The sequence below is a fragment of the Oncorhynchus clarkii genome, unplaced genomic scaffold (genome assembly GCF_045791955.1).
Source record: "Oncorhynchus clarkii lewisi isolate Uvic-CL-2024 unplaced genomic scaffold, UVic_Ocla_1.0 unplaced_contig_14088_pilon_pilon, whole genome shotgun sequence".
Taxonomy (NCBI): domain Eukaryota; kingdom Metazoa; phylum Chordata; class Actinopteri; order Salmoniformes; family Salmonidae; genus Oncorhynchus; species Oncorhynchus clarkii.
Genome location: NW_027258250.1, coordinates 7,039 through 30,286, shown reverse-complemented (window position 1 = coordinate 30,286; position 23,248 = coordinate 7,039). Strand labels below are relative to the sequence as shown.

The 23,248-nt window shown below is 44.6% G+C and overlaps 1 protein-coding gene across 1 annotated transcript; it reads right to left on the bottom strand.

The window, feature by feature from the left end:
* Window positions 1–359: 359 nt before the first annotated feature.
* LOC139396370 (phosphatidate cytidylyltransferase 1-like) lies at window positions 360–22,576 on the bottom strand. Its single transcript, XM_071143403.1, has 8 exons — window positions 22,498–22,576; window positions 18,729–18,811; window positions 17,254–17,341; window positions 11,899–11,967; window positions 10,755–10,907; window positions 9,806–9,925; window positions 6,909–7,012; window positions 360–3,514 (listed from the first exon to the last, which is right to left on the bottom strand). The coding sequence occupies exons 1-8, from the start codon at window positions 22,546–22,548 to the stop codon at window positions 3,379–3,381; spliced, it is 804 nt and encodes a 267-aa protein (XP_070999504.1). The 5' UTR covers window positions 22,549–22,576; the 3' UTR covers window positions 360–3,378.
* Between the last annotated feature and the right edge of the window lie 672 nt (window positions 22,577–23,248).

Sequence of the window (23,248 nt, the reverse complement as noted above, 5' to 3'; positions counted from 1 at the left end):
CAAGGGCCAAGGGAGAGCGAAGGAGGGCTCCGTCTGTTTGGGAATGACCGTGGTAGTTGCTTAGCCTGGTGAACCCAGATTGGAACGCTGCGTTCACCAGCTCTCAGTCTGGTTTATCCAGGCTAGGAGTGACTACTGTATCATTCATTAGGGGAGTTAAGTGGACAGTGGTTCTGAAATGTGGACCGTGCTTTGGTAAACGTTTCAGGTAGGATCTCTCTCTCTCTCTCTCTCTCTCTCTCTCTGTTAATCAGAACAGATGGGTCCGATTCAATCAAAGACAAGACGAGGAAGAAAAATAAAATAAAATCTGGAAAAAGTTTTCCAATATATAAAAAAAAAAAAACAGCAGTCTTTCATGAACTCATTCAAATCAAAGTGAGTTTTATTTTGTCGATTCTTTCTTCACCCAGTAAACATGGTCTATGAATCACATGACTTAAAATAGTGTTTTTTCAAGTTTTGCACAGTAATGTTTTTTTTTCTTCTCCACAGTGCAGTTTTTTTTCCTGTACTGTGTGTTTGATTGAATACCAGCCCAACACAGAAATCCCATCCATATTATTTTTCCATAGATTCAACTCTTGCATATTAAAGATAAAATATTGCTGAAAGATACAACTATTCTTCGGAATATAATATATTTTATATGTATTATATATACACACACACACACACCCCTACTGTACTTAGTCTCACACTGTAATCCTAACATCAAATGTTACCACTTGCATATTACCTTATAATTAAATCATTTTTTAAGAGCAATTCAAACAAATAAGTAGACTTCTAAAAAAATATCGTTCTTCTTTACACAGTTTGACAAAACATTGAGTCTAGTAAGAAGAAGTAGAATATTGGGGATTGGGGAGTGGCTCAGCTCAAGTGAGTTGGAATGGACACCGGATGACAAAATACAGTGGAACTAAACTCATTGGTTAAAACAGGCTAGACAGGAAGGAAGCACAACATTATTTCCTCACAATCTCAAGTAAATGTTTAAGTTACCCCCCCACACGTTCCCCACAGCAGCAGACACCAGTTCAACTTATGTGTATATACACCGAGTGTACAAAACATTAAGAACACCTGCTCTTTCCATGACACAGACTGACCAGGTGGATCCAGGTGAAAGATATGATCCCTTTATTGATGTTAAATCCACTTCAAATCAGTGTAGATGAAAGGAGAGGAGGAGACAGGTTAAAGAAGGATTTTTAAGCCTTGAGACATGGATTGTGTACGTGTGCCATTCAGAGGGTGAAAGGGGGGGGGCACGCATACAAAGTGCCTTTTGAACGGGTTATGGTAGTAGGTGCCAGGCGCGCCGGTTCGTGTCAAGAACTGCAACGCTGCTGGTTTTCTCTCACGCTCAACAGTTTCCTGTGTTTATCAAGAACGGTCCACCACCCAACGGACCACAAGCCAACTTGACCCAACTGGGAGAAGCATTGGGGCCAGCATCCGTGTGGAACGCTTTCAACACCTTGTAGAGTCCACGCCCGGACGAATTGAGGCTGCTCTGAGGGGAAAAGGGGGGTACCCAACTCAATATTAGTGAAGGTGTTCTTACTGTTTTGTACACTCAATATATATATAGGTATATTATCAAATTATTATTTACATCCCATGTAATTGTTGTGTTTATAATAGGGCTACCATATTAGTATATTTTGACAAGTCACAGATTTTATATTAGGTCTTTGTTCAGCTAAATATATATGTTATATTCTATGTACAGTAATACATTGGAAATAAGAACAGTGTGCTGGTTGCTATAGTTACTGCGTTTGTTTGTTTACGTCCAAGGTTACACACAAGCTCCATCTATCTCAAGGTTGAGGTTAATTGCCAATACCTACAATAGGTATATCTAGAACCTAAAACAAGTTCATAGAGGGGGGGGGGGGGGGGAAACAATGGTTTTCAGCAGTAATGAACAATAGAACTTAGAAACATGCTTCATGTTTTCAATTTTTATCATTTAAAAAAATTAAGAAGTTCTATATTAAGTTTAGTGAACACCATTATCTCAGATAGACAGATCATACTAAACGCCCAAAGCCTAAGTCAAGTGTATTTAGTATCTTGAAAACATGTTGGAGCAGCTGACATACAAAAACACAATTTTTTTTTTTTTTTGTCCTCTGGGTCGTATTTCACACCGTAGCACTAAGGGCAACAGAACGTTAAAAAAACAGGCTTTTCTTGTTGGACAAATTCAGGTCAGGTCCCTGTTTTCAGTCCGTTTTCCCCTCCGTTTTGGCGTCTAGTGAAATACAACAACCTCGCTGTTGCTTTAGAACCACTTCCAACACCGAGACACTAACCCAGGATATGCTGATAGCCTTGTATTGTAAAAGCTTTACCGCGTTTCTTCCTTCAAATCAGTGCAATGTTCTCCGTACATCCGTAGAGAAACCGTCAAGTCAGTCAGTCAGTCACCCACTGTCCCCTATCTGTGTGCTTAGTTAGGATCCATTTCGTTTAGGAAGACATTTCTGTTCAGAGCAATGCAGCCTTTAGTCTTTAGCTAGCTAGCTTGGTAGCATAACGGTCGGTTGATGCTGTTGCTAGCTAGCTTGGTAGCATAACGGTCGGTTGATGCTGTTGCTAGCTAGCTTGGTAGCATAACGGTCGGTTGATGCTGTTGCTAGCTAGCTTGGTAGCATAACGGTCGGTTGATGCTGTTGCTAGCTAGCTTGGTAGCATAACGGTCGGTTGATGCTGTTGCTAGCTAGCTTGGTAGCATAACAGTCGGTTGATGCTATTGCTAGCTAGCTTGGTAGCATAACGGTCGGTTGCGGCTGCTGCTGGTAGTTTGCTTGGTAGCATAACGGTCGGTTGATGCTGTTGCTAGCTAGCTTGGTAGCATAACGGTCGGTTGATGCTGTTGCTAGCTAGCTTGGTAGCATAACGGTCGGTTGATGCTGTTGCTAGCTAGCTTGGTAGCATAACGGTCAGTTGCGGCTGCTGCTGGTAGTTTGCTTGGTAGCATACCGGTCGGTTGATGCTGCTGCTAGCTAGCTTGGTAGCATAACGGTCGGTTGATGCAGTTTGTTTGTGTAGTTAGGTACTCATGCAGGTCCCAGTGGTAGCTATGACAGTCTGAATGTGTTGTTGTTGCTGCTGTTATTGGTAACTCCTTGATGCTGGGAGCAACATCTTAGTTCACAGTAATGACTGGTTAGAAACAAGAAAAGACAAAAAACAGACACTGGGCAGATGAGGGATGAGTGTCTGGAAGAAGGTGCAGGCCACACACAAGCAGCCAAAGACACTCTCTCAGACACACACACACACACACACACAGCCAAACTCTTCCTCTCTCTCACACACACACACACACACACACTCTCCCCCTCTTGCGTGTGTGTTCTACATCGCCTCCGTGGCAGCAGGGGGCAGTATTCCCCTGTCTCTCAGGCGGTCTCTCATGGCGTTGAAGATACTGAGCTGCTGCTCTGGCTGCAGGACCAACAGCTGCTGTAACACCTTGCTGGGGTTGGGACCTCTGGAACACAGACATAACATCACATTAACATATTATAATATAAACACCTTAACATAACATATTATAATATAAACAGCTGCTTATCAAACCACAGGACAGGGTCAGAGATCACGACCCCAAATCTCCTATCAAACCACAGGACAGGGTCAGAGATCACGACCCCAAATCTCCTATCAAACCACAGGACAGGGTCAGAGATCACTACCCTAAATCTCCTATCAAACCACAGGACAGGGTCAGAGATCACTACCCCAAATCTCCTATCAAACCACAGGACAGGGTCAGAGACCACGACCCCAAATCTCCTATCAAACCACAGGACAGGGTCAGAAATCACTACCCTAAATCTCCTATCAAACCACAGGACAGGGTCAGAGATCACTACCCCAAATCTCCTATCAAACCACAGGACAGGGTCAGAGACCACAACCCCAAATCTCCTATCAAACCACAGGACAGGGTCAGAGATCACTACCCCAAATCTCCTATCAAACCACAGGACAGGGTCAGAGACCACGACCCCAAATCTCCTATCAAACCACAGGACAGGGTCAGAGATCACGACCCCAAATCTCCTATCAAACCACAGGACAGGGTCAGAGACCACGACCCCAAATCTCCTATCAAACCACAGGACAGGGTCAGAGATCACGACCCCAAATCTCCTATCAAACCACAAGACAGGGTCAGAGATCACTACCCCAAATCTCCTATCAAACCACAGGACAGGGTCAGTGATCACGACCCCAAATCTCCTATCAAACCACAGGACAGGGTCAGAGATCACGACCCCAAATCTCCTATCAAACCACAGGACAGGGTCAGAGATCACGACCCCAAATCTCCTATCAAACCACAAGACAGGGTCAGAGATCACTACCCCAAATCTCCTATCAAACCACAGGACAGGGTCAGTGATCACGACCCCAAATCTCCTATCAAACCACAGGACAGGGTCAGAGATCACGACCCCAAATCTCCTATCAAACCACAAGACAGGGTCAGAGATCACTACCCCAAATCTCCTATCAAACCACAGGACAGGGTCAGTGATCACAACCCCAAATCTCCTATCAAACCACAGGACAGGGTCAGTGATCACGACCCCAAATCTCCTATCAAACCACCGAACAGGGTCAGAGATCACAACCCCAAATCTCCTATCAAACCACCGAACAGGGTCAGAGATCACAACCCCAAATCTCCTATCAAACCACAGGACAGGGTCAGCCATAACACATAACTACCATTAACCTGTCATTAAACCACAAGTCATTATTGTTAACATCTTACTGGAGTTGGGACCTCTGGAACAGATAAACACACCACAGCCAAAACTCCAGTCACCAACACACCATCTTGTATAGAGACAGAAGGTCTTTTACAATCCTATTTTTATGACTGGCTGTCAGTTAGACACTAACCCCTGATCTAAACGGCTTGGAGGTGATCTGGCTGTCAGTTAGACACCAACCCCTGATCTAAACAGCTTGGAGGAGACCATCTATCCAACTGGCCACCATCGCTCTCCATCTGGCCGTTAGACACCAACCCCTGATCTAAACAGCTTGGAGGAGACCATCTATCCAACTGGCCACCATCTCTCTCCATCTGGCCGTCTGACACCAACCCCTGATCTAAACAGCTTGGAGGTGACCATCTATCCAACTGGCCACCATCTCTCTCCGTCTGGCCGTCAGTTAGACACAAACTGCTGTGACAGTTTGAAATTGATGACATATAGTCATTACATGCCTCTTGATATCCCATATATAAGCTTGTTTTACTCCAATGTTAGTAAACAAACACAGTATAGCCTCAAAACATGGTTAAAACTAGAGCTGGGACGATAAACCAAAATGATCGACACCAACCACACCGACCACAGACACCTTATCGACACCGACCACTCATCGACACCGACCACTCATCGACACCGACCACGGACACCTTATCGTCACCGACCACTCATCGTCACAGACCGACCACTCATCGTCACCGACCGACCACTCATCGACACCGACCGACCACTCATCGACACCGACCGACCACTCATCGACACCGACCGACCACTCATCGACACCGACCACTCATCGACACCGACCACTCATCGACACCGACCACTCATCGCCACCGACCAACCACTCATCGTCTGATCGACACCAACCACACCGACCACAGACACCTTATCGACACCGACCACTCATCGACACCGACCACTCATCGACACCGACCACAGACACCTTATCGTCACCGACCACTCATCGTCACCGACCGACCACTCATCGTCACCGACCGACCACTCATCGTCACCGACCACTCATCGACACCGACCACTCATCGACACCGACCACTCATCGACACCGACCACTCATCGTCACCGACCGACCACTCATCGACACCGACCGACCACTCATCGTCACCGACCGACCACTCATCGACACCGACCGACCACTCATCGACACCGACCGACCACTCATCGACACCGACCGACCACTCATCGACACCGACCACAGATCGTCACCGACCGACCACTCATCGTCACCGACCGACCACTCATCGACACCGACCGACCACTCATCGACACCGACCGACCACTCATCGACACCGACCGACCACTCATCGACACCGACCGACCACTCATCGACACCGACCGACCACTCATCGACACCGACCGACCACTCATCGACACCGACCGACCACTCATCGACACCGACCGACCACTCATCGACACCGACCGACCACTCATCGACACCGACCACTCATTGCAGGCATTTTATTGATATCTTTCATTATGATAAGTAGCCTGTACTAGAGAAATGTGAAGTTTGAAATGAAATACAAGTTTGCTAATATGGGTGATTATTAATGAGACACTTGATGGCTACAACCATCACACTAATAGCAGTAGTTTAAAGGGATATGTAACAATTATTGTTCGCTTTATCGTTGTCGCATCAATTCAGGCTATTTATTGCGATATGGATTTTTTGTTAAAAAAAAAACTATAATATTGATGTCTTGGATGGTCAGTCCTTACATTCATAAATCTGACTATGAATTGGCGAATGGTTACAGTCCCTCAGCTTTTCACCAAAACAGTTCCAGTACCACCTAATTGCCCCTTTAAATTAACAGTTGCTGCCTATTGATCACCTTAAAGATCATCCATGCCTGATAAAAGCTGACGTAAACTGGCTAATAAACTATGTCAATTACTCCCTATTCCCCAAGTAGTGCATTATGGGTATTTGTCTGGCTATGTTAATGTGACGACCCTTACCTGATGAAGCTGGCTAGGTTAAAGTGACGACCCTTACCTGATGAAGCTGGCTACGTTAATGTGACAACCCTTACCTGATGAAGCTGGCTAGGTTAAAGTGACAACCCTTACCTGATGAAGCTGGCTATGTAAACGTGAGTGAATGTAGCCATCAGATACTGACAGTCGAAGCGATCCATGATGCCCCCGTGACCAGGGATGGTGTCTGCAAAGTCCTGACAGGAGAGAGAGAGAGGTTACTACAGAGAGAGAGAGAGAGACAGAGAAATAGTAAGAGAGAGAGACAAAGACAGAGAGAGAAAGAGAGAGAGAGAGAGGTTACTACAGAGAAGGTCCTGACAGGAGAGAGAGAAATTACTACAGAGAAGGTCCTGACAGGAGAGAGAGAAGTTACTACAGAGAAGGTCCTGACAGGAGAGAGAGAAGTTACTACAGAGAAAGTCCTGACAGGAGAGAGAGAAGTTACTACAGAGAAAGTCCTGACAGGAGAGAGAGAGGTTACTAGAGAGAAGGTCCTGACAGGAGAGGGAGAGGTTACTACAGAGAAGGTCCTGACAGGAGAGGGAGAGGTTACTACAGAGAAAGTCCTGACAGGAGAGAGAGAAGTTACTACAGAGAAAGTCCTGACAGGAGAGAGAGAGGTTACTACAGAGAAGGTCCTGACAGGAGAGGGAGAGGTTACTACAGAGAAGGTCCTGACAGGAGAGGGAGAGGTTACTACAGAGAAGGTCCTGACAGGAGAGGGAGAGGTTACTACAGAGAAGGTCCTGACAGGAGAGGGAGAGGTTACTACAGAGAAGGTCCTGACAGGAGAGAGAGAAGTTACTACAGAGAAGGTCCTGACAGGAGAGAGAGAGGTTACTACAGAGAAAGTCCTGACAGGAGAGAGAGAGGTTACTACAGAGAAGGTCCTGACAGGAGAGAGAGAAATTACTACAGAGAAGGTCCTGACAGGAGAGAGAGAAGTTACTACAGAGAAGGTCCTGACAGGAGAGAGATAAGTTACTACAGAGAAGGTCCTGACAGGAGAGAGAGAAGTTACTACAGAGAAAGTCCTGACAGGAGAGAGAGAAGTTACTACAGAGAAAGTCCTGACAGGAGAGAGAGAGGTTACTAGAGAGAAGGTCCTGACAGGAGAGGGAGAGGTTACTACAGAGAAGGTCCTGACAGGAGAGGGAGAGGTTACTACAGAGAAAGTCCTGACAGGAGAGAGAGAGGTTACTACAGAGAAAGTCCTGACAGGAGAGAGAGAAGTTACTACAGAGAAAGTCCTGACAGGAGAGAGAGAGGTTACTACAGAGAAGGTCCTGACAGGAGAGGGAGAGGTTACTACAGAGAAGGTCCTGACAGGAGAGGGAGAGGTTACTACAGAGAAGGTCCTGACAGGAGAGGGAGAGGTTACTACAGAGAAGGTCCTGACAGGAGAGGGAGAGGTTACTACAGAGAAGGTCCTGACAGGAGAGGGAGAGGTTACTACAGAGAAGGTCCTGACAGGAGAGAGAGAAGTTACTACAGAGAAGGTCCTGACAGGAGAGAGAGAGGTTACTACAGAGAAAGTCCTGACAGGAGAGAGAGAGGTTACTACAGAGAAGGTCCTGACAGGAGAGAGAGAAGTTACTACAGAGAAAGTCCTGACAGGAGAGAGAGAGGTTACTAGAGAGAAGGTCCTGACAGGAGAGGGAGAGGTTACTAGAGAGAAGGTCCTGACAGGAGAGGGAGAGGTTACTACAGAGAAGGTCCTGACAGGAGAGGGAGAGGTTACTACAGAGAAGGTCCTGACAGGAGAGAGAGAAGTTACTACAGAGAAGGTCCTGACAGGAGAGAGAGAGGTTACTACAGAGAAAGTCCTGACAGGAGAGAGAGAGGTTACTACAGAGAAGGTCCTGACAGGAGAGAGAGAAGTTACTACAGAGAAGGTCCTGACAGGAGAGAGAGAGGTTACTACAGAGAAGGTCCTGACAGGAGAGAAAGAGGTTACTACTAGGGTTGAGCAGTATAACGTATACCAGGCTATTTGGAAATACCCACGAGATGGTTTTTCAATACCGTTGAATATGAAGTGAATACCTTGCAGTCAACTTGTACAACTACATTAGGAGATCAAAGTAGGTTGGTATCCTTCATGTCGCCTGTTACAATAACTTTACATTATGAAGCTTCACCGTAGGTTCCCAGAACAGCAGCCAGTCGCGTGTTCATCGTAACGAGCATAACGGGAGTCCCAAAGCGTTGAGTCTCGTGTGGCACAATCAGGTGATTAAGTTACACTTGTATGTTATTCACTACTAAATGTTAACCATCAGACGTCTTAAGAACTGTCTAAGATGTGCTATACTCTCCGGCTGTGAATTTGGTTTACTTGTTAGTTAGCTATGGTAAGTGGGCTGAATTCAAAATCAGGAGAAGGGGTGTTAGCTTTCTGCCGTGTTGGAGAAGACAAAGAGGTCTGGATGAGTTCTACACGGCTGCCATTTTGTCCCCGTGCTTCCTACTAGTGTTAGTTTTCCCTCTTCTCTTCTCCCCTCTGCTCCGTGTACACATGCTGCTCTTCCTTCAGAAAAGCATGCATAAACAACTTTGTTCATTTGCACAATTATTCTTATTTCACTTTCAACTTGTACATTTCCACACTCACCGAAAATGTTTACTTGCTATACTTGTATAACTTTATGAGCTGGATTTGCCTGTCTGCAATTAGTTGGTTCGTTTTCGCTTCGTTAGCATTTAGCTAAAAAGCGTTCATGAGAACTCAAAAAAAGGTATTTTATTGTGTGTGTATTTAGTGCCCCCTAGTGTACTATGCTGGAAATACCGTAAACCCCGGGATGGCAGAAGAACAGTACGACAATCTGGATACCGCCCAAGACTACTTACAGACAAATCATCATTATGTCTTTAAGGTATCCATGGAAATAATCCCACACAAATATTTAGTTAATTAAACAAGCATAGCCAAGCGTAGGCCTTTGTGTGTGTGTGTGTGTGTGTGTTAATGTCTCTGTTCTCACTTTAATCTTGAACGCTCGTTTGAATCCGCTGGCGAAGAATCCTCCAAAAGGACCAATGAGAGAGCCGAAGGTGGAGAGCGCCACGCTGTGGATCTGGTACGGGTAGATGGTCACCGTTTTCTGTAGAGACAGACAGACAGACAGACAGACAGACAGACAGACAGACAGACAGACAGACAGACAGAGGCACACAGACAGACAGACAGACAGATAGACAGACAGACACACAGACAAACACAGACAGACACAGACAGACAGACAGACAGACAGACAGACAGACAGACAAACACAGACAGACAAACAGAGAGGCAGACAGACAGAGACAGACAGACAGACAAACACAGACAGACACAGACAGACACTTTAGCATTTCCCTTGGATTCATTGAAACAAGCACTACTATTTAGTTGTAACCAGCTAGTAAGTAAATGTTTGAGCAACATGTAGTAAAATACAATTAAGCATCGATCATGTCTAGTACACACAACAGCAGGTCTCTCAGACTTGTGTTCTCACCAGACCAGTAATACAGGCATCCTAATTCTGATCAATCAGAATTATCAATTTTGACCAATCAGATAAGCTCTTTTTTTTTGCCCAGAATTGGACTGCCTGTGTAAAACTCAGCTTAAGAACACAAAACTTTGCCTCGTGTCTAAGCCATCCAGGACCAACAGGAAAGGCACACTACTTGTCAGAGCAGGTGAGCCCAGGACTGCTGGGGTAGAATGAAGCACTCAGCCTAGAGGTGCTGACCTTCTATGACCAGATAACCTTTGGCCCTGTTGGCAAAATCCCCCAAAACATTCCCAAATGCCACTGCTTTGCACAGTTAGAGGACTTCTGGGACCAGCACAGAATAAGATGTTAGGGAATCCCCCAAACAGGAATTATTCGGACAGGATTTCTGGGGGGGGGGGGGGGTGTACAACTGTAAAGGTCCCCTTACCCATCTGAGGATGCTCTGGACAGTGAAGGGCAATGTGTACTCGTGCATCACGAAAATGTCCGAGGGTTCACACTCCGCAGTGAAACGGTTGGTCTCACTGTTGTATTCCACGGGACAGACAAAGTACTGGAACTGAGCTAGCAGGTATGCCAGCTAGCAGGAGAGAAGAAGCACAGAAACTTTATTCCATTCTATTACCATGTTGTTAAACTTTATTCCATACTATTACCATGTTGTTAAACTTTATTCCATACTATTACCATGTTGTTGAACTTTATTCCATACTATTACCATGTTAAACTTTATTCCATATTATTACCATGTTATTACACTTTATTCCATACTATTACCATGTTGTTACACTTTATTCCATACTATTACCATGTTGTTAAACTTTATTCCATACTATTACCATGTTGTTAAACTTTATTCCATACTATTACCATGCTGTTAAACTTTATTCCATATTATTACCATGTTAAACTTTATTCCATTCTATTACCATGTTGTTGAACTTTATTCCATACTATTACCATGTTGTTGAACTTTATTCCATACTATTACCATGTTGTTAAACTTTATTCCATATTATTACCATGTTGTTAAACTTTATTCCATACTATTACCATGTTGTTGAACTTTATTCCATACTATTACCATGTTGTTAAACTTTATTCCATATTATTACCATGTTAAACTTTATTCCATACTATTACCATGCTGTTAAACTTTATTCCATTCTATTACCATGTTGTTGAACTTTATTCCATACTATTACCATGTTGTTGAACTTTATTCCATACTATTACCATGTTGTTAAACTTTATTCCATATTATTACCATGTTGTTAAACTTTATTCCATACTATTACCATGTTGTTGAACTTTATTCCATACTATTACCATGTTGTTGAACTTTATTCCATACTATTACCATGTTGTTAAACTTTATTCCATATTATTACCATGTTGTTAAACTTTATTCCATACTATTACCATGTTGTTAAACTTTATTCCATATTATTACCATGTTGTTAAACTTTATTCCATACTATTACCATGTTGTTGAACTTTATTCCATACTATTACCATGTTGTTGAACTTTATTCCATACTATTACCATGCTGTTATACTGTAATACTCACTATGAATCCAAAGACCAGGGTTCCAAAGAACCCTCCTATGAATCCCTCCCACGTCTTCTTGGGAGACAGCTGTAATAAATAACAACAACAACAATAATAATACATTTCATTTTTAACACATGTTATGATAATTATTTCATTTCTTCCAATGAGGTCTTTTTTTTTTTTTAAATGCATAAATTGATTTTAAAATGGCAAATTCCACTTCCTGAACTGAGTGACTAGGAAACTGAATTGTGGCGTCGAGTAGAGACAGATACAGGAACAGAGGCCATCTTTCAAACAGGAATGACAGTGTTTCACACTATGGGTGTGACAAATGGACAAGTTTGTCCCCCAAAAAATTAAACATAAAAAACAAGAATTTCCATTAAAACAATAAGATTCATAAAATGCCACATGAATTCACAATGCAGATGGTTAACATCACGCTTCCCGCGGAGATAGAAAATTATATCATTTATACTGCTGGTTCTCTTGTTTTTCACGAGAGTGGTGCCGTGTAAGCTTGTTGTTGTCATCCAGTCGCAAGTCAACAAACCAGCAACCTAGACTACAGTCAGAGTTACAGCCTCCCTGTTCCAAGTTATGAAGAGATATCTAGGCTAATCAATGGAAGATGGAATTAAAATGACAGAACTAAATGAGAAGGACAGGCTACAACACCATCAGGAGCCATCAGGAAGACTGCTACTTATTCATCTGAACGGAGTTATTTACTGTGGGATTCGGGACGGGGAGAAAAACGCACAGTCGAAGTTATGTAGTCTCAATTAGCCTAGCTAACGTTAGCTAGGCTAGCTTCTCTCGGTTTGATGCAGTCAAGACGGTGGGGACCATGTTCACTGAACAACAATATTAAAACGCAAACGTGTAAAGTGTTGGTCCCATGTTTCATGAGTTGAAATAAAAGGATCTCAGAAATGTTTCATACTCATAAAAAAAATAAATCTCTCTCAAATGTTGTGCACACATTTGTTTTACATCGCTGCCGGTGAGCTTTTTCTCCTTTGCCAAGATAATCCATCCCGCTAACAAGTGTGGCATATCAAGAAGCACGATCATTACACAGGTGCACCTTGTGCTGGGGACAATAAAAGGCCACTCTAAAATGTGCAGTTTGGTCACACAACACAATGCCACAAATGTCTCAAGTTTTGAAGGGTTGTGCAAATTGGCATGCTGACTGCAGGAATTTCCACCAGAGCGGTTGCCAGACAATTTAATTTTAATTTCTATACTATAGGTCACCTAATTTGAGAGAATTTGGCAGTACGTCCAACCGGCCTCACAACAGCAGACCACGGGTAAGTAAGCAACGCCAGCCCAGGAAGTCCACAACCGGCCTCACAACAGCAGACCACGGGTAAGTAAGCAACGCCAGCCCAGGAAGTCCACAACCGGCCTCACAACAGCAGACCACGGGTAAGTAAGCAACGCCAGCCCAGGAAGTCCACAACCGGCCTCACAACAGCAGACCACGGGTAAGTAAGCAACGCCAGCCCAGGAAGTCCACAACCGGCCTCACAACAGCAGACCACAGGGTAAGTAAGCAACGCCAGCCCAGGAAGTCCACAACCGGCCTCACAACAGCAGACCACGGGTAAGTAAGCAACGCCAGCCCAGGAAGTCCACAACCGGCCTCACAACAGCAGACCACGGGTAAGTAAGCAACGCCAGCCCAGGAAGTCCACAACCGGCCTCACAACAGCAGACCACGGGTAAGTAAGCAACGCCAGCCCAGGAAGTCCACAACCGGCCTCACAACAGCAGACCACGGGTAAGTAAGCAACGCCAGCCCAGGAAGTCCACAACCGGCCTCACAACAGCAGACCACGGGGTAAGTAAGCAACGCCAGCCCAGGAAGTCCACAACCGGCCTCACAACAGCAGACCACGGGTAAGTAAGCAACGCCAGCCCAGGAAGTCCACAACCGGCCTCACAACAGCAGACCACGGGTAAGTAAGCAACGTCAGCCCAGGAAGTCCACAACCGGCCTCACAACAGCAGACCACGGGGTAAGTAAGCAACGCCAGCCCAGGAAGTCCACAACCGGCCTCACAACAGCAGACCACGGGGTAAGTAAGCAACGCCAGCCCAGGAAGTCCACAACCGGCCTCACAACAGCAGACCACGGGGTAAGTAAGCAACGCCAGCCCAGGAAGTCCACAACCGGCCTCACAACAGCAGACCACGGGGTAAGTAAGCAACGCCAGCCCAGGAAGTCCACAACCGGCCTCACAACAGCAGACCACGGGGTAAGTAAGCAACGCCAGCCCAGGAAGTCCACAACCGGCCTCACAACAGCAGACCACGGGGTAAGTAAGCAACGCCAACCCAGGAAGTCCACAACCGGCTTCTTCACCTGCAGGATCGTCTGAGACCAGGTCAGATGATGGGTTTTACACAACCGACAACAGCATCTCTCCCCCTCATCCAGTACAGCTCTGGGTAATAATGTATAACTATTTTATTTTTTAATCAATATCCTCCTACTAAAAAGTTACAGCATTGTGGCATTAGGTATTTGTGTTTTTTATATAAGTATATTTATATATATATATATATATATATATACACACACAGTAAAACGATTTATACTAGTACACACTGAGAATACACAGATATTTATATTTATATATATATAATAAATAATAAATATAATATAATTTTGCACGCCCAATTTTTCAGTTTTTGATTTGTTAAAAAAGTTTGAAATATCCAATAAATGTCGTTCCACTTCATGATTGTGTCCCACTTGTTGTTGATTCTTCACAAAAAAATACAGTTTTATATCTTTATGTTTGAAGCCTGAAATGAGGTAAAAGGTTGCAAAGTTCAAGGGGGCCGAATACTTTCGCAAGGCACTGTATATATATATATTTATGTATGTATATAAATGTGTATATATATATATACTAGTATAAATCATTTTACTATTTTAATAGTATCATACATTTTCTGATATCTGGATATTTTAAATAAGTTATGATTTTTAAAACTTAAATTTTGTAATCGGAGCTGAGCCCTATTTCTGCCACCGGTGAGGAGACAGTGTGAGAGACGGGGGGGAGCAAGTGGATGGAGGGAGAGAGAGAGATTCAACTGGGCTACAGCCCAGATTCGGTAAGTTATAGCAGCCAAAAAATGTATCATCAATTCAAAACAGTGGCGGTCTTGAATGAAGTAGCCTACAGAAGCTAGCTAGGCTAACGTTACATGTGGCGGTCTTGAATGGAGTAGCCTACAGAAGCTAGCTAGGCTAACGTTACATGTGGCGGTCTTGAATGGAGTAGCCTACAGAAGCTAGCTAGGCTAACGTTACATGTGGCGGTCTTGAATGGAGTAGCCTACAGAAGCTAGCTAGGCTAACGTTACATGTGGCGGTCTTGAATGGAGTAGCCTACAGAAGCTAGCTAGGCTAACGTTAGATGTGGCGGTCTTGAATGGAGTAGCCTACAGAAGCTAGCTAGGCTAACGTTACATGTGGCGGTCTTGAATGGAGTAGCCTACAGAAGCTAGCTAGGCTAACGTTACATGTGGCGGTCTTGAATGGAGTAGCCTACAGAAGCTAGCTAGGCTAACGTTACATGTGGCGGTCTTGAATGGAGTAGCCTACAGAAGCTAGCTAGGCTAACGTTACATGTGGCGGTCTTGAATGGAGTAGCCTACAGAAGCTAGCTAGGCTAACGTTACATGTGGCGGTCTTGAATGGAGTAGCCTACAGAAGCTAGCTAGGCTAAAGTTACATGTGGCGGTCTTGAATGGAGTAGCCTACAGAAGCTAGCTAGGCTAACGTTACATGTGGTGGTCTTGAATGGAGTAGCCTACAGAAGCTAGCTAGGCTAACGTTACATGTGGTGGTCTTGAATGGAGTAGCCTTCAGAAGCTAGCTAGGCTAACGTTACATGTGGTGGTCTTGAATGGAGTAGCCTACAGAAGCTAGCTAGGCTAACGTTACATGTGGTGGTCTTGAATGGAGTAGCCTACAGAAGCTAGCTAGGCTAACGTTACATGTGGTGGTCTTGAATGGAGTAGCCTACAGAAGCTAGCTAGGCTAACGTTACATGTGGCGGTCTTGAATGGAGTAGCCTACAGAAGCTAGCTAGGCTAACGTTACATGTGGTGGTCTTGAATGGAGTAGCCTACAGAAGCTAGCTAGGCTAACGTTACATGTGGCGGTCTTGAATGGAGTAGCCTACAGAAGCTAGCTAGGCTAACGTTTACATGCTACACTTTCTCCCCCCAAACAGATTAATTTAAAAAACAGCCTGTTGGTTGCTCGTTGTAGCATACTCCTTCATTATTTCACTTATAATTCTGTGATTTTATTTTCATCTGTATTAGTGAACTCCTGCTACACATGACGCCTCTGACTGTGAAGTAAGTCACTTTGATTGGCCAACATACTGTAAACAACAAGCTTCATGGTACCGGTCTGTTTTTAAAAATTGGGGCACGCGTCATTAAAAACTATATTGAAAAGTTAGTTTTTATTTAAATGAATAATTTGAAATGTCATGATATATCCTTGTATAACAATGTCACGTGGATATTTTATGGATATATGAACATTTTTGAAAAAGTATGTCTGTGTTCAAATATGCCTATATTTACAGGCCTACCGGTGCCAGAAAAACATCCCCCAGAACCACTGTCACCAGCCGGTACCGTTAACACCAAGCAGGATGGGTCCATGGACTCATGCTGCTTACGCCAAATCCTGACTCGGCCATCGGCGTGACGCAACAGGAACTGGGATTCGTCAGACCAGGCGATGTTTTTGCTCTCTTCAATGGTCCAGTGTTGATGATGTCGTGCCGACTGGAGCAGCTTCTTCTTGTTTTTAGCTGATAGGAGAGGAACCCCGGTGTGGTCTTCTGCTGCAATAGCCAATCCGTGACGAGGACCGACAAGTCGTGCGTTCCCGAGATGCCGTTATTCACCTGTTAGCTTGCACGCAGCTTCCCATTCTCCTTCGATCTCTCATCGACGAGCTGTTTTTCGCCCACAGGACTGCCGCTGACTGGATGTTTTTTTGTTTGTCGCATCCTTCTAGGTAAAACCCTAGGCACTGTCGTGCGTGGAAAAACCCAGGAGGCTGTCCGTTTCTGGGATAATGGAACCCGCACGCCTGGCACCGACGATCATACCACCCTCAAAGTAATTTAGGTCACTAGTTTTGTCCATTCTAAACGCTCAATCGATCAGTAACTGAATGCCTCGATGCCCGTCTGCCTGCTTCATACAGCCACGTGACTCACTGTCTGTAGGAGCCATCCATTTTGGTGAACGAGGGTGATGTACCTAATAAACTGGCCACTGGGTGTATAATATAATATACTGTAAATGTACCTTAATGAGTGGTGTTCTGCCAAAGAAGAAACCAAACAGGTAGGCCATGATGTCATTGCAGATCACTATGGAGACAGGGACGAGGAACCTGGAAAACAACGTTCAAACACACGTCAACTCCAACCTAACAGAAAAACAACGGTCAAACACATGTCAACTCCAACCTAACAGAAAAACAACATTCAAACACATGTCAACTCCAACCTAACAGAAAAACAACATTCAAACACATGTCAACTCCAACCTAACAGAAAAACAACATTCAAACACGTGTCAACTCCAACCTAACAGAAAAACAACATTCAAACACATGTCAACTCCAACCTAACATTATCTCTACATTTGACCAACGAGCATCTTGACCGTTTACAGATATATATTTTTTAACAAAATACAGTTTGAATACAGAGCCATGAGGAGGACCTCTGTATTTGGGCTCAGCGCTGACTACCATAGGGCTGACTACCATAGGGCTGACTACCATAGAGCTGAGGGCTGACTACCATAGGGCTGAGGGTTGACTACCATAGGGCTGACTACCATAGGGCTGAGGGTTGACTACCATAGGGCTGACTACCATAGGGCTGAGGGCTGACTACCATAGGGCTGACTACCATAGAGCCGAGGGCTGACTACCATAGGGCTGACTACCATAGAGCTGAGGGCTGACTACCATAGGGCTGAGGGTTGACTACCATAGGGCTGAGGGCTGACTACCATAGGGCTGACTACCATAGGGCTGAGGGCTGACTACCATAGGGCTGAGGGCTGACTACCATAGAGCTGAGGGCTGACTACAATAGGGCTGACTACCATAGAGCTGAGGGCTGACTACCATAGGGCTGACTACCATAGGGCTGAGGGCTGACTACCATAGAGCCGAGGGCTGACTACCATAGAGCCGAGGGCTGACTACCATAGAGCCGAGGGCTGACTACCATAGGGCTGAGGGCTGACTACCATAGAGCTGACTACCATAGGGCTGACTACCATAGAGCTGAGGGCTGACTACCATAGGGCTGAGGGCTGACTACCATAGGGCTGAGGGCTGACTACCATAGGGCTGAGGGCTGACTACCATAGCGCTGAGGGCTGACTACCATAGGGCTGAGTGCTGACTACCGTAGGGCTCAGCGCTAACTACCGTAGGGCTGACTACCATAGGGCTGACTACCATAGGGCTCAGGGATAACTACCATAGGACTCAGATGGTGAAATCAGACTACTACAGTATCAGTGAAGAGAATCAGACTACTACAGTATCAGTGAAGAGAAGCAGACTACTACAGTATCAGAGAAGCAGACTACTACAGTATCAGAGAAGCAGACTACTACAGTATCAGAGAAGCAGACTACTACAGTATCAGAGAAGCAGACTACTACAGTGTCAGAGAATCAGACTACTACAGTATTAGTGAAGAGGAGAGAAGGGACAGGTTTCTGGGCGTGTTGTGTTTGCTGTGTGTGTCTCTTACCAGATCATTCCTTCAAACAGGTTCTGGATGACCAAGTGAGACTGAGTCACCACTATCAGTAGGGTAACATGGGTCCATGCAAACTGCAGGGGTAAACCACACACACAGTTAGCCATGGGGAATGTAGCCTGACCACTCACAATAACAATGTTGGTAGGTAGAATGCAGAGATAAGCAGGCAGGCTATAGAAATACAGTATCTAGATAGGCAGGCTATAGAAATACAGTATATAGATAGGCAGGCTATAGAAATACAGTATATAGATAGGCAGGCAATATATATAGAAATACAGCATCTAGACAGGCAGGCAATAGATATAGAAATACAGTATCAAGAGCGGCAAGGCTGAGTCACTCCACACCACTACACCCACTGATATCTATGGTAGGCTAATACACCGCACACTAGTGTGTGTGTGTGTGTGTGTGTGTGTGTCATGCTGGCGGGTCTGAAACGTCATCCCATGTAGTGCACCTACTGTTTAGTCCAGAGAGAGAGAGAGAGTTGTCAAATGTATTTATCATTTCACTATGTAGTGCTCTACTTTCCACTCAAAAGGTCAAAAACAGTGGTCAAGGTCAACAGTGGTGCAATACATAGGGAATAGGGTTCCATGTGAGCCGTAGTCTGCTGTATAGTGGGGTTCCCCAATAGGAGGGAGCTGTATAGTGGGGTTCCCCAATAGGAGGGAGCTGTATAGTGGGGTTCCCCAATTGGAGGGAGCTGTATAGTGGGGTTCCCCAATAGGAGGGAGCTGTATAGTGGGGTTCCCCAATAGGAGGGAGCTGTATAGTAGGGTTCCCCAACAGGAGGGAGCTGTATAGTGGGGTTCCCCAATAGGAGGGAGCTGTATAGTGGGTTCCCCAATAGGAGGGAGCTGTATAGTGGGGTTCCCCAATAGGAGGGAGCTGTATAGTGGGGTTCCCCAATAGGAGGGAGCTGTATAGTAGGGTTCCCCAATAGGAGGGAGCTGTATAGTGGGGTTCCCCAATAGGAGGGAGCTGTATAGTGGGGTTCCCCAATAGGAGGTAGCTGTATAGTGGAGTTCCCCAATAGGAGGTAGCTGTATAGTGGGGTTCCCCAATAGGAGGGAGGGAGCTGTATAGTGGGGTTCCCCAATAGGAGGGAGGGAGCTGTATAGTGGGGTTCCCCAATAAGAGGGAGGGAGCTGTATAGTGGGGTTCCCCAATAGGAGGCAGTAAGCTGTATAGTAGGGTTCCCCAATGGGAGGCAGTAAGCTGTATAGTAGGGTTCCCCAATAGGAGGGAGCTGTATAGTAGGGTTCCCCAATAGGAGGGAGCAGTATAGTAGGGGTCTCCAATAGGAGGCAGTAAGCTGTATAGTAGGGTTCCCCAATAGGAGGGAGCAGTATAGTAGGGGTCTCCAATAGGAGGCAGTAAGCTGTATAGTAGGGTTCCCCAATAGGAGGGAGCTGTATAGTAGGGTTCCCCAATAGGAGGGAGCTGTATAGTGGGGTTCCCCAATAGGAGGGAGCTGTATAGTGGGGTTCCCCAATAGGAGGTAGCTGTATAGTGGAGTTCCCCAATAGGAGGTAGCTGTATAGTGGGGTTCCCCAATAGGAGGGAGGGAGCTGTATAGTGGGGTTCCCCAATAGGAGGGAGGGAGCTGTATAGTGGGGTTCCCCAATAGGAGGGAGGGAGCTGTATAGTGGGGTTCCCCAATAGGAGGGAGCTGTATAGTAGGGTTCCCCAATAGGAGGGAGCAGTATAGTAGGGGTCTCCAATAGGAGGCAGTAAGCTGTATAGTAGGGTTCCCCAATAGGAGGCAGTATACTGTAAAGTAAGGTTCCCCAACAAGAAGGAGTTCAACGTTTTTTGGGGAAAAAATAAATATATACACAGTACAAGTGAAACGTTTGGACACACCTCCTCATTCTAGGGTTTTTCTTTATTTTTACCATCTTCTACATTGTAGAATAATAGTGAAGACATCAAAACTATGAAATAACACATATGGAATCATGTAGGAACTAAAAAAAAGTGTTAAACAAATCAAATGATATTTTAGATTCTTCAAAGTAGCCACCCCTTTGCCTTGATGACAGCTTTGCACACTCTTGGCATTCTCTCAACCAGCTTCACCTGGAATGCTTTTCCAACAGTCTTGAGCCCTTGTTGGCCGCTTTTACTTCACTCTGCGGTCCAACTCATCCCAAACCATCACAATTGGGTTGAGGTCTGGTCATTGTGGAGGCCAGGTCATCTGATGCAGCACTCAAATAGCTCTTACACAGCCTGGAGGTGTGTTTGGGGTCATTGTCCTGTTGAAAAACAAATTATATTCCCACTAAGAGCAAACCAGATGGGATGGCATATCGCTGCTGCAGAATGCTGTGGTAGCCATGCTGGTTAAGTGTGCCTTGAACTTGAAATAAATCACTGACAGTGTCACCAGCAAAGCACGCCCACACCATCACACCTCCTCCTCCATGCTTCACTGTGGGAACCACACATGCGGAGATCATCCGTTCACCTACTCTACGTCTCACAAAGACACGGCAGTTGGCACAAAAAAATCTCAAATTTGGACTCATCAGACCAAAGGACAGATTTTCCCGGTCTAATGTCCATTGCTCATGTTTTCTGGCCCAAGCAAGTCTCTTCTTCTTATCGGTGTCCTTTAGTAGTGGTTTCTTTGCTGCAATTCGACCATGAAGGCCTGATTCACGCAGTCTCCTCTAAACAGTTGATGTTGAGATGAGTCTGTTACTTGAAATCTGTGAAGCATTTATTTGGGCTGCTATCTGAGGCTGGTAACTATAATGAATATATTCTCTGCAGCAGAGGTAACTCTGGGTCTTCCTTTCCTGTGGCGGTCCTCATGAGAGCCAGTTTCATCATAGCGCTTGATGGTTCTTGCGACTGCACTTGAAGAAACTTTCAAAGTTCTTTAAATTTTCCACATTGACTGACCTTTATGTTTTAAAGTAATGATGGACTGTCATTTCTCTTTGCTTATTTGAGCTGTTCTTGCCATAATATGGACTTGGTCTTTAACCAAATAGGGCTATCTTCTGTATACCACCCCTACCTTGTCACAACACAACTGACTGGCTCAAACACATTAAGAAGGAAAGAAATTCCACAAATTAACTTTTAACAAGGCACACCTGTTAATTGAAATGCATTCCAGGTGACTACCTCACAAAGCTGGTTGAGAGAATGCCAAGAGTGTGCAAAGCTGTCATCAAGGCAAAGGGTGTCTACTTTGAATAATCTCAAATATATTTTATTTGTTTAACACTTTTTTGGTTACTACATGATTCCATATGTGTTATTACACAGTTTGATGTCTTCACTATTATTTTACAACGTAGCAAATAGTAAAAAATAAAGACAAACCTTTGAATGAGTAGGTGATTCCAAACGTTTGACTGGTACTGTATATATTTATTTGATTATTTTCGTTGTTGGATATTAAAAAATAAAAGAAATCACCAGGAAATCAACTCAAATTGATTTTAAATTTAGGAAATCTGATCCAAGTATTCCCAAACATAAAAGAGGTGATCGTATCCCAACGTTATAAAACTTTGAAATTATTCTGTTTTTTGTCCAAATACCATATCTCCGTTTGGTGATTCTTGCTGTCAATTTGCACTGTAGAAATGATTTAAAAACCCATGTTCCAGCCACCTGACCATCCGTGGCTGAATGTAATTGGGGAACCCTGCTGTACGGTATGGCATGCAGAGTACCAGGATGTTAGTCAGTCAGTGGTATCCAGGGTTACGTGACTCATACACACCATATAAAACTGCAGGCGGTAATGCTTCTTCACTAAACTCAGAACAAACATGCAGAAACCTGTGAAAAATCAAATAACATGCCATCAGTTTCTCTGCAAAGGATGAAGAACAACATCCTCATTATCATCATCATTCCATACCCCCCCCTCCCACTTCTTTAATCTGTTGCAGTGGGGTATCAATAGGGATGTGTATCTTTCGAGACAATTTGATATACGTATATAGATACATGGACTCCATTACCATACAGGAAACTAAGAGGTTTACATTCGAAAACAATTCAGTGAATCAATGAGAATCAAAATGTGGCATTTATTTGTTGCAAAAAAAAACCATTTATTTTCAAGTTCAAATCAGCTGCTGATGGGAAACGCACGGGCTGGATATGTCTGAGATAACGTGTGTGTGAGCTGACGTGTGAGTGTGTATGTGTGTGTGTGTGTGAGAGAGAATGATGTACACTGCGTGCACATTTATTAGGCAAGTGAGTATTCTGATCTTATCATTGTTTCTATGCACATTTTCCAACTCCAAAACCATATGAACTTGAATGCTTATTGGGATTGAATCATTTTCAGGTGATATGTATTTGTGCAATGAGGGAGGGTGTGGTTAAAGTGAATAACGCCTTATATCAAAAGGTGTGCATAATTATTAGGCAAGCTTCATTACCTCAGGTAAAAAAATATATACAAATGGGACAAAAAACAAACACTGAAAAGTCAAAAAAAAAGCCTTTCAGACGGATGC

Bases quoted from the DNA above. Each gene is read 5' to 3' on its own strand.
- LOC139396370 (XM_071143403.1), bottom strand. From the start codon at position 22,548: ATGTTTGTTCTGAGTTTAGTGAAGAAGCATTACCGCCTGCAGTTTTAT. The intron at 17,342-18,728 runs GTAAGAGACACA...GTTGTTTTCCAG, and splicing joins CTGTTTGAAGGAATGATCTG to GTTCCTCGTCCCTGTCTCCA. The intron at 3,515-6,908 runs GTAAGGGTTGTC...TCTGTGTTCCAG, and splicing joins TACATAGCCAGCTTCATCAG to AGGTCCCAACCCCAGCAAGG.